At 41.9% G+C, this 12,905-nt stretch overlaps 1 protein-coding gene across 7 annotated transcripts in view; it reads right to left on the bottom strand.

Annotated features, from left to right (window-relative positions):
- The window catches only part of LOC114452344 (transcription factor SOX-6-like), an 89,597-nt gene that overhangs the window by 40,898 nt on the left and 35,794 nt on the right, over positions 1 to 12,905 (bottom strand). For all 7 annotated transcript variants that reach the window (XM_028431617.1, XM_028431618.1, XM_028431612.1 and 4 more), the window contains one exon: positions 83 to 172. In XM_028431617.1, coding sequence (XP_028287418.1) covers positions 83 to 172 — 90 coding nt within the window. The remainder of the gene's footprint in view (positions 1 to 82; positions 173 to 12,905) is intronic.

Here is a 12,905-nt window from a genome sequence, read left to right as displayed (position 1 = left end):
AAATACAGTACGACTGTTTAAGTGTACAGGTATGTGTGGCTCTGGTGTGAACACCTGGTGATGGTTTGGGTTGATTTCCTACCTTTGACCTCCCCCAGCAGCTCGTTGGCATTCAAGCGGTCAACGCGCTCCTTCCAGTCCTTGGAGAGGAGCCGCTCCATGCAAGATGGTTCTACAAAAACACAGAAGAAAAACACTGTCATGTCCATATCAGACACATTTAAAAAATAATACCACTGTACCACTTGGTCCACATAAAACTGCCGGTGACTTTAAAGATGCCTGATTTTCTCTACAGAAAAACAGCTTCTTAAGAGCCAGAGGAAATGTAATAAAAAAAAGAAGTGATTATGTCAAACTAAAAATAGGGACAACAAATTATTCCTGATCATTGTTAAAATTCCGCACACAAGGAGAACAAGGAATCATTTCCTCCATCTTGTTTAAAAAATAAATAAATAAAAATGCAGCAGCTGACCAAATGAGAATGTCTGCATTGTTCAGAGACGGGCTCTTATTTGTGGCTGTCTTCTTTCTTACAATGTGTCTCATAGCCTCGGGATAATAGACATCAGAGACACATGGTCTCATAAGATTCATAAGGTCCCATTTGTTCAATTGGAGTCCTGCTGTGAACTTTTACTTAAACAATGGGAACTTTTCAATTCTTCACTCGACAGCCACTAGAGAGCGAAACAGAGGGACGGACATCTGCATGTGTGCAAGGAGGGCTGTTTGTGTGTATGCAGGCTATCAGTGCTATTGTACCAAGCCTCAAATCAATCAGCTTTAACAGCTTAAAGCTGCTTATCACACACATTACATGGGACATTATGCACTGCATAGTTCCTTAAAAAGTGAGTCAGTTCCATAGGCTTCTATATTAAAATGTCCAACTTCACACCACTATGTTTACAAACTAAATCAACCCTTGAAATCTAAGACTTGAAATAATGTACAATCAAGAGTTTTAAGTGACAGGTAGGGGCCATTTTGGATCACAAAATCACTGCCTGTGAGACAGACTCCACTGCTGCCAGGACATTGCAGAAAGTTTGTCCATCTTTATAGATTCAAGATGCATAAGATGGATTGACAGGTAATGACTCACATACATGTGATATCCCAATAACAGGAGGTCAGAGTGAAAAACAAAACATCCGTCTTTAACACCAACAGTCAGCATCACTGACAATGACAACAAGATCTGTTGCGTTAACCAATCTTCCCCTATGATGGTTTAAGTGCATATATTGAAAGAAAATATTCTCCCAAATGGTTTACATTCAGAGTGTAGGGACAAACAACATCTATGCCTTATAGTTGGAGGTGCTTTCCTTTTACATAGTATAATTCGGTGCAACAATGAATGAGCAATGTTAGTTGCATGTCTGCTACCACCAGTAACCACAGGTGTTGCCAAATCTTGAGGAACAGACCCGGCGCTTCATACAAACAATTCTCATGAGTTTATGTTTATATACTCTGATGGTGTCATGGTGACACAAAGCCTTATGTTGAAGGCCCAGTCACCAAGAATGTCAAAAACACACACGCACAAAAAGCAGACATTCTTGGGTGCTGTGTGGAAAACAGGCCCCTGAGGGCTTGCCTGATTTGGAATGGTTAAGTCAGACAATAGCTCATTTGTGGTGCCTTTATCCTGACAAAAGGCGCTATAGGCATTCATAAAGGCACATGGTCCATTGTGAATGGCTTAATGTTTAGTTTGTGAGTATGGGCCCCATTGTGTGGTCATGAGATTCCATCCGCTGGCTGAGCATTTCTTATTGAGTCCATTAAAGCTTTGCATGTTTACAGTCGGATTATGATTGTTGTAAATAAGATAATACAGCCGTTCAGATCACATGGGTAATCGGTGTAAACAATGGCAGTGAGGGAGCGACAAAACAATTTAAAAACAGTCATTTCTGATGGTGATTTCCCAGATTTCGGGAAAAACAAAACAGTGGGTATTTCCACACAGATGTTCCACATTCCAGTAATTTAATTAATTACTTTCCACAGCCCCAGGACAATGGAATCCACCTGATTTTTAGATTTACAGGACAAGTGGCTCCACTGGATCTGTATCTGTGTACATTCAGCTCAGTGGGTGATATTTACAGCCGGTAAAGTGGGGGTGCAGCGATACAGGGTCAGGATGAGATTTTTTTTTTTTTTTTCATCACAAGACCTAAAGACGCCGATGGGTATTTCGCTCAGCCGGCCATGTATCAAACAAAATCAGAGAGTGCAATTTATGGGAGCACTTAGAGAGCAAAATACAACTTTTAACTCAGAGGCACATCTGCATAAGTCAACTGTGTATGTACACCGATGCACAATTTACACCCCTCATGCTGATAAACACATCAGATGAGGAGACGGCGTCGGGGTGGAGGGGTGCGATGTAAAAAAAGGGGAGAACGAGTGGAAGAGGTAAAGACAGGAGGGATGAGAGGGAGATGTTTTACCCTAGATGGCTCTCTATCTGTCGTCGCAACAGAGTCAGGGATCAAGTGCTGTTTAGATTGGAGGGTGGATAAAAATTCCTCGCTGTCCGAACACCGGCTTCTTTATCAAGTGAGGGAGAAATGCAGAAGATAGATGCGTTAAGAAGAGGAGGGAGAGGGAGGATGAATGGGGTGAGAAGGTAAGGAAGGTCACATGCAAAAGAAAAAAAAGTGGGGAGGAGGAGGAAGAGACATGGGAAAGGTGGGACGACGCCGGAGGCTGATGCAGATGCTGGTTTCAGCTTCGAGGAGGTGAAGAAGGGAGAGAAACACCTCCTTTGGTTGTATACCAGGCACGTTCAGCTCCAGGAGAGAAGAGACAGACAGGATGAATGAGAGATAAAATTAAGTGAAGGAGAGACAGACGACGTGTAAGGCAGATAAGAAGCTGGATAAAGCGGCAGAGTTGTAGTAAATCAGCGCTGCAGCATCAGCCAGTGAGTGTTTAGGGTAAACACACTTTTATCACCTGTCCCCACGCCAACCTGCCAAGAGACAGTGTTTTGGGTGTTTTACATGAGCCACAGGCAACTTACTGTGTGTTTTACTGTGCGTGTGTGTGGCAGGCAAGCATCAACAGTCCTAAACAACCACTGCCAAGAAACACACAGCGTGCCACAGACTCCAGCGAGGACTGAGCCGCTCTCTTTTCACTCCGTTTCCATGTATTTAAATGTTTCTCGTGAAATTAACTTTGCTGTAAAATTACCTTAATTGAGAAAAGTAGGAGCAGATTTTTCATATTATACAGTAGAAACATGTTTTTTTAATATGTTTCTGAGATATTCTGCTATTTTTTGCACCAACCTAATGTTCCAAATTAGTTCAGAACTGAAGGTGAACTGAGTTAACCTGTTAAAACTTCTCTAAAAGTCATCTTTACCTTTCCTTTAACAGCCCTTAAGCCAAGTAATGAAAACAAATCACAGATTATTGATGTGTGTTTCAGATTTTCTGATCAGCTACAGTAAATATGAGGAGGTATTCTCCACTGTTGAACTTCCAGTGTAATGTGACAGAGCAATAATGTTTGTTTTCTGTCAGGCAGTAGGTGGTAGGAAACATATTTAATTCACATTTATATTCAATAACATTTCAAATTGTTTTACTCTCTCTCTCACACATACGCAAGCCAAAGCTCGGTAACTCAGAATTCAGCAGTCATACTGCAGTCCAACGCCAAAATAAAGAGAGAAAAAACATTAATCTGAAAAATTAGTTAATGTTAAAAACAACAAAACGCCAGTGTTCTACTGGGGGCCCCATGTTTGTGTAACACACCCACGGCTGAAAAAACCATTTTGTGTCTTCACTTCACTGCTGAACGTGTGCAAATGGAAGCTGACAGCTACACTTTGCACTTCCAAATTTATGTCAGTGGTGTGACTTCAGCTGCAGACCCCACAACCTCAGAGAGGAAAGAAAGACAGAGAGAAAGAAAGAAAGAAAGAAGGAAATAAAAAGGCAAAGATGATAAAATCAGTCATATTGAAGAAAAAGAAGTGTGTGTTAGACCAACAGAAACCGACAGAGAGATAGTGAGAGACAGATCCACAGCAATTGATAGAGTGAAGGAGAGAAACAGAGCAAAGGAGGCACAGAGTGAGAGGGGGAGCAGCTGTCCTAACAGCTGGCCAGCAGGATTGATGTCTCAGTGAAATAAAACTCAACATATGTCCAAACATGAGGAGACAGGCCAGCCAGGAGGAGGAAAGACACACACACACACACACACACAGATATGAGAGCGCTGGTGTGCTGTGAAGCACTCCAACATACATGTGCACCACACACACCGATTAAAGAATGCCAGTACACTGCTGAGACATTTAATTGCACAGAGGGGGTATATGACACACACACACACACACACAGAGCTCGCTTGGTGTTGTAAAACCATTAAACTGCAGAGTGGTTAGCCGGGCTGCGTGTTAGCACGGTGTCCATTTCACACACACTATTTTCATCTGTCAGATGACACCCAGACTTTCTTGTCACAGAACATGGCCTGAGAAAGCAGCCGGACCTCCTGACAGGGAAGGGAGGTGGGTGTCCAAGAGGTGGTAGCCCTATGTAACCCTCCTTACATACATCACCACTTCACACACACACACACACACACACACACACAGTGATATGCCACTCTGTTTAGAAACCAGCAACATGTTAGCTTTGCATGTAATGTAGCCATAATTTAAACTTGAACATGCTATAATTGTTTTAACCTGCATAATATTTTCATACTATTTTTGAAAAAAAATGAAAAAAACAGAAACAGAAAAAACATGTTTACATTTTGATTTATCATCACACAGGAAAAAAAAAAAAAACCCAAATGACCTCTGACCTTTAGAATTAACGACCATCGTTACTTTATTTCACTTCACCTGCAGACCCCATCCCAGCCTGGGTGGGGGCTTTGTTTCACGCTGGGGCCGACCATGCTAAAAATACTCCTTACGTACTCCCTCCCTGCAAGTGTGAGGTACTTTATGTGATATAAGCTGCCGAAGGCGCCGGGTCAAAAAACCCTGCAGCCCTGAATTAGACAAAGGATAGTGTTTCTACTGAAGGTGTGAGTTTAATACTAGAAAAGCCCGACTGCTGATCCCTGCTGTGCAGCCAGAGAGGTCAGGCCTGCCCCGCATTACGGCACTGATATCAACACAGAGCATGTCCCCAGAGTAGGGCTGAACGATCTATCGTTTTAGACCGAAAATCGCGATCTCAGATGACGCGATTTTGAGATCGTCAAAGCCGCGATTTTTTGCACTGCTCCTAACTGAATCAGGTTTTGTTTTGTCAAATGCTACGGCTGAAAACGAAAAGAAAACAGAGGAACTGGTCCCTAAAACGTACTCCACCTTTATGTTCGGTGCTGTTTCTGCCGGCAGCAGAGGCGCGACTTCTAAGCCTGTGTCTGTGTGTGCGCGCGACGTGAGTCGCAGTGGAAGGGCCGCGTGTAAATGCTACGAGCACGTACGCGCCCACCTCTCTGAACATTACCAGCTCCTTATATTCAGGTTCGCTGCTTGTTGTGCCGTCAGCAGCTCTTCTACACCTGTGTGTGTGTGTGTGTCGCGTGTGTCGCGTGTGTGTGTGTGTGTGTCGCGTGTGTCACGTGTGTCTGTGTCGCGTGTGTGTGTGTGTGTGTGTCGCGTGTGTGTGTGTACATCAGATGCAGACAGAGGCAGCAGCTAATGACGTCACCAAACAATAACGCAGGCATTTGATGAAGAGGCTCCATGAGGACTCTAGTAAACGGTGGACAGAGCTGACAGCAGCAGCTCCGTTTGTCCTTAGATATGATTCCCATGAAAGTTTGATCATTTGTTCTAAATCACATTGAACTTTAAGAGTTACTTAAGTCTCAATACTGTATTTATTGTTTAACCTTAGGAGGCACACTTCAGTCTGTTTAAATGACTGTTGAATAATACTTTACAGAACTACATTAGTCTTCTTTTAACCTATTTGAAATAAAACTTTATTTTGTTCTGTAATTATTTAAATTTTCATGTTTATTAAAACTAATACTGAGTGCACGTTATCAGAGTTTACTTTTAGATCTACTGATAGTTTTTGAGAAGTGACAGAGTAGCTACCTGAAGTCATTTACACAGAAACATGTTTGACATGATTTGAAAAAAATCGTGGATGAAATCGAAATCGCAATATTTGCCAGAAAAAAATCGCAATTCAATTTATTCTTAAAATCGTTCAGCCCTACCCCAGAGCATTAAAAAGCACACGTACTGCACTCACAGAGCAGCAGGATTCAAAGGAAACTATCTCCTAACTACCACGTCTTTTGCCATCTTCACTGCTGAAACATCTCTTGTTTTGACAGAGATTAAAGGATTGCATTCTTTAGATTTTTTTCCTATATCTCATTCATTTACATAAAAGATGGAGAGTGATCAACCAGACTGACAGGTGAGCTTTAAAAACATACAACCCTGAGCATATAATGCAGCCTAAACAAGGTCAGCTCAATTTAATCGATTTAATTCATTTTACATCTAAGGAATATTTGTGTCTTTTTGTCTCCTCGCATTCTTTTTTTTTGTGTGAAATAAATATCAGTATTCTTTTTAAAGAGAAATCACCTTTTCCTTTAAGAACACAGGTTTGTGCATTTTAAAAATGTATCTGTAAAAGACCAGAGGTTGTAGTTCCACAGAAAAATGTAAAAATAAAAGAAATACCTGCACCTGAACATACTTCAATGTAGATGTCTATTCTTATATGACAGTAAGGAAGTAGAACATGACTGCACCATCAGCCATAGAACAAAATCGTTTCTTTGTCAAACACACGCTCCTAAAACACCAGTTCAAGGCCCGAGCTTCTGGTTCCACTTTAGGCTTGATACATGAAACTCTACCCTTACATAGCACACACACACACACACACGCACATATTGACACAGACACACAGACACACACACACACACAGCAAGATGTGTGGTTCAGACACAATAGAAGCGTTGTTTTGGGTCGGGCCCTCAGGGGAGCTGACGTAGGGCGTGGTTTGGGTCAGGGAGGAGGGCTGGCAGGGAGTCAGGGCTTGAGTCTAACAAACCACTCCACAGCTGACCAAAGAGGGGGGGGGGGGGGGGGGGGGGGGCATATGGATCCAGCATGGCTGCCTGACCCAATGATCGCCCCCGTCTGACCAGCAGAAACCTTCAGATCAGAAAAAGGATGCGACTGCACCTCCAGGAATGGCATGTCTATTAAATTGTTTGGAAGCAAAATAATGACCGCTATCGAAATCAAAGCTGTGTGTTGATTGACTTTTCTTTAACATGGTGTCATGCCTGCAGGAAGATAATGCAACGTTTAGAAATTGGATATGTTTATGAACTATAATAAATGTCATATTTTCATACATTTCAGATCCATTCATAACCTCTTAATGGTATTTTAATTATTCCAAGTCAAAGACGTTACCACTCAAACCACCAATAATGACCATTAACTTTCCAAGGTAACACTTATTTAGATAATTGTGTGTCAAATAATTTGTATTTTAGGAATGTTCTCGGACTGACTGGTGTACTGCAGGGTCTTCAGCGGAGTCAAACCATTTTCCTCACAGTTTATAAAGCAATGAATTAAAGTCCACATCTTTGAAAAGCCGTGTCAAACATGCTCCACATCATCTCTCTTGGCCGTGACACAAACAATATGTTTTTTTATGTAACACACTGGCCTTCATCAAATTATCAAGAACAATTTGGCACTTCACTGAAATCCTACTTTAAAAAAAAAAAAAAGAAGTAGAAGAAGAAGAAGAAAAAAGAAGTACTTGATAAAATCACTATTTAATTTGATTCTTTTGGATGACATTCAAAACTGTTCCGACAAACCACATTGCATGCGCCTGTGCCATATGCTGGTTGGCCTGCAGCCAAACTGAGCAGGAGAGGGCTACTAGGCATATCACACTGACTGTATTTGTACTCAAGACCCACAAGCTGTGGCTGATCATTAGTAAAGAGATCCCTATCAATTACAGAGGCAGAGATTGAAAGAGACCACAAGGAGTCCAGTGGGAGTAGGTCTGTTTGCAGAGACCAAGAGAGAAGGACTGACCAGCAATATGCAAAAGATTAAAGTTTATGTTAAAATATAGCCTACTAACACACTATGTCAGCTAACGTATGGGATAAGACGTGCACGTACATACACACACAGCCAAAGCCTCTACCTGCAAACAATCACAGCTCAAGCTGCCAATCCTATAGAGCAAGGCAAACATAGTGCCCGAGCCAAGGCTTTGTTAATTAGCCAATAAGCTTAACTCTCCAGACTGACCCAACTTGCCTGTTAAGCTGTCATCACAACTACTTCCACCTGAGAGCATGAATCCATTAGCCCTCACATACATACACACACAGGTCAGGCTCACGGGGCACACAGCCCTCACCCGAGTTCGGAGTTCGGTCATGCTATAGCTATAGCTTCTCCTGCAGCTTAGCTGAAAATAAAAAAATGTACAGACGATTTAACCGTCAGGGAGCATTACTCACAAGCCCGGGCTAGTGGCTAAGCTGCTAATTGGAAGAAAGATCCAATCGATGTTCTGTAACAAAAAAGGGACCTTACACCTAATGTTTTATTCCAGGTAGAATGCCACAGAACATTCACAGCACAGGTGTTGCCTCTGAGTAGGCAGAGGTATGCTAGTCAAGGACACACATGACTGCACATGTACTCAGAGCCCATCATGATGAGAATATATATGTTCCACAGTTTGAGTGGCGGTAACAGCAGAGATGTTGAAACGAGCTTTCAGCTGAGAGGGAGAACAAAGCGAGGCCTGGCAGAATGTCTCTATTGTTGCAGAAAAACAGGGTTAGAGGAAGGCTTGGCCTCGCTCTGACCTCCTCTTCCAGCTGGGGAAACGATTATATGGGTGATTGGGTGCCCAGATCTCAGGTCTGGTCTCAGCTCAAGACACAGCACAGGCCCTTCTAAACTGGACAACACTCTGAAAACAGGAGCTGAACAAGGAGCTCCAAGAGGTCACAAGGTTGGGCAGAGGATAGAGTCACTCAACAGTAAACCTGGTTTTTACTGCACAATGGACGTATTTATGGCTGTAAGTGTATATATCACATTGAAGAGGACTTGAAGTCCACTTGCCAAATAATAACAAATGGTCATCAGCATCATTTTCAGCAAGTCACACTTGATCTGTGACTTAATGAGACCTCATTTTTGGCCTCTTTTCACTGTTTTGTTTGATGTTTTTTCTAAATTACTTCACAAATGTTGAGTTTAACCAACAGAAATCCTGCCCCACAGTTTTCTGGGCTGCCCTAGATGAACTGTTCCACTGCAGAAGTTCCAACAGTGGAGACACACATAACCCTACAACAGCCCATGTAGTGTCTGTCCTCTGTATTTGTACTGTAAATGATAGCCCTTTGGCATCATTTTGCAACGTGCAGGGTTGTGCAATGTGCAAAGTCAAAGAGTCACTATGAGGCCATAGCCAAACTGTGGTGGTGATGGCGTCACTATCACTCCTTTTCAAGGAACAAACGGTGTTTTTGATAAAGCAGGCGATTCAGACCATTTTAAGCTAAAACAGAAAATGTGGGAAGTTTGGTTAAATCATGACAAAAATGGAATGTGTTTTAAACTTAACACTTAATTATGAGTTATTACAAGTTCAAGTTCCCACAAAAATGAATCAGTGAGGACAGTCATGGTGACTTCTGAAAAGAAAGCTGGGTTTTTTGGATTGGAGCAGTACATCATCATGTTACCACTAATGCCAGATTGGGATTTGTGCTCATTTCCATATGATGGGAGGGGCCGTTGTTGGCGTTCACAAATGTATGGGAGGTATGACTAAATCTGTGTCTTTTTTTTAAATTGGATGTCTCTCAGATAAATAAAAACGATGTGCAGTTGCTGCTCTAATACAACGAATTAAATGCATTTTCTCACACAAATTGGACTGATGCCTGTTCAGACTGACGAGTGACTGTCAAACAGCGTCATGTGTATTCAGGGGTCATGAAATAAACATGAGTGAGATCTGTCCTATCCGATTCATGGAGCTGTCTGACTGTGACTGGAAGCCTTGTTCTGTTCAGTCACTCAACGTGTTATTTTTTTGTTTTTTTTTTTAACTCCTTGTACTTACGACAGACTGTGAAGACACACTTTGAGGTGGTGTCTGCTGAACTCATAAAGTGGTCACACAGGTGTTTTATACCCACTCTGCAGCGGTGCACAGTGCAGCGGTAATTGAGCTTGATCTCATTTGCAAATGAAACACATGATTTGTACAGTAATTCATACAGGCTTCAGGCGTAAGCGGGGATTAGAGTGATGTTAAGTGTTTGCCAGGCGCCAGAGCTGCGCTAGGCACATTAGATGACTGACTAAGTTGGCACGAGGGCACTCTGCCCGTGCCAGTCCCTGTTAACACCACGACGGCCACCGAGAGGCACAACAATACAGATAATCATAATTCACTCATCAAATGTGAGGGAGCTTGATTGCACACTTCACTCTGGTTTAATGTCCATCAGGCAGCATCCCAGAATGCTTTGGGCTGGTATTCAGTTTTAATGTGTCCACTTCTGACTGTGTTTTCTCCTGTTTCTGTACTGAGGGCTCAAGGAGAGAAGGTGAATTCAGTAGTAATGATTGCTAATGAGGCACCTATCGGTGTTAAGAGAGGGGTTAGCGGTTGGGTTATTTCTGTTTATTTCGCTTTTTTATTTCACTGCATTTCCCTTTCGTATTTTTAGCTCCAACATGACTGAGAATGGAGGAGCGTTTCCATTCAGCGGCGTGTTCGGGGCCCACTTTTTTTTTCCTGATGTTCCCTCATCCTGGCCTTGAGCATTGTTATTCAGCAGCAAGCCTACCAGTCTAATAAGTGCTAAGTGCTTTAACAGTATAGTGGAAGCCTTTTGTGCGCTGCAAGCCTCTATATATAAAACCTTCACACAACACAACTCAACATAAATGCAGAATTGTCAAGGAAAAAAAAGGGGGAGAGCACGGTGTGAAGGCTAACGAGGACATCATCCACATCTCAGCTTCAGGCTTTTGGCACACACAGAGGGGTCAGCCATGTGAACGCTCGGTGGTTAATAGGGTCGGTTCTATTTGATCATTGCAGCCAACCTAACCTGGTAAAGCTCAGCTGAGGGAGCCCTTTGCAGCAGGAGGCTGAAGAAAGGTGCGGGAAGCTTTTAATGTGCTTCCTATTTAAGTGCCAATGATCAGATCTGTAAGAGGATTCTGAACAAACTGTATTTCAGTCTGAGTGAACACGTGCCACTGAAGAGGCAGGAAAAAAAAAGAGGCAGAGTAATCCTGGTGGAGGTTTCTGCTGCGCGACATTTGACTCTAATCTCCGACCTGTTTACCAGGATGGCCTTGCACTCCCGTGTGTGGTTAATTCTTTTATAACACACAAAAAAACAGAACTTTACCAGTAATAAATGAACAATGATGTAATTCAGAATGTCAGCAAGGCGACTGTTGGAGATTCAAAACAAGAAGATAATACAGTGCAGGCGAGGAAGAAGCAATTAAACAAAGCGACAGCGTTTAAACATATTAACAAATCAGACAAAAAAAAGCTGTGGAGCTTTACAGCTTGAATGCCACAGGAGGAGAACTCGCTTAATGAAGCATTCAGTCATCTATTGATCACCTCATTTCAATCTGACTTTACTCATTAGGGAAAAAAAAACACACACACACACACACACACACACAGTGACTCGCCAGTCTCCATATCGGGCATGCATTAGGCTCAAAGTGAAATGCATTACCACAGCACTGCATGAAAGACATTTTTACAATGTGATTTCAAGGATCAAAGCAATTCACATCAAGCTTTACAAGGGCCAGAAACAGAATTACTCTTCATGCTAACGCAGTATGATTCACTGTGCCTGGTTATAATGCGCATGTTTATCTCGTTTGTTTTTGTCTAAGTGTTTGCAGCGTGATCAATGCCACTTGTTAGTCCTCGGGGATAGCAGCCCCGCTAATTAGCAAAGAAAGAGCCAAATTCAATACACAGCCATTTTTTTTTCTTTTTTTTTTTAACTCTAGGAGGGGAATAATGTGCAGGACGTCTGAGTCACTTTGGGGCGCTGGATGAAATATGCTGCACTGCATTTATAAGAGAAATATGGAGGCTCTGAAGTCACTCCTAATTTGACAGCCTTAATATTTAAAAAGTCTTATCTTCATAGACATTTTACAAAATCTGTAAAATGTAAATCTGATTAAGCAAAAAGAGTGGGACAGATAAAACAATAATAACACTAATATTAGTATAACATAGTATTATTATAATAATAATACACCCATTATATCACAATGTAAGAAATAAGTAATAATTTTACATTTACATACACTTAAGACAAGATTTTTCTATATTACATGGGCAAAACAAAACAAATTTTATCCAATAAATGTTTACTTACTTCAGAGAACAAGCCTGTGTTTGCTTGTATTTAAGTTGTACAGTACATGCAGTATGGAAAAATAAAGACGAAGACATGCACTTAAAGCTGTCCCCGAGCATTTCCTTCCACTCATGGCCTCTTCGATTTTGACAGGAAGATGTCACAACACTTTTGAACACACACACACAGTGTTTTTCCTTTCAAACCTGTTTCCGTGCTGCAGATAAGAGGCAAAGCTACCTATCTTTTAACTAAAGACACTGTATTACGCCTCTGGCTGTCCCATTCTGGCCCACTTTATGGTATCAATAACAAAGTAAAACCTCTAAATGAGAGAGATCAAGCGCTCCACTGATATCATCACGATTACTATGTGCACATAATAGTAAAGAGGGGTGTTAGATGGTTTTTTAGATCTGGCTTGCTCT

This window comes from Parambassis ranga, chromosome 19, assembly GCF_900634625.1.
Source record: "Parambassis ranga chromosome 19, fParRan2.1, whole genome shotgun sequence".
Taxonomy (NCBI): Eukaryota; Metazoa; Chordata; class Actinopteri; family Ambassidae; genus Parambassis; species Parambassis ranga.
Note: the sequence above shows the minus strand (reverse complement) of the source record. Positions and strands in the feature narration are given on the sequence as shown.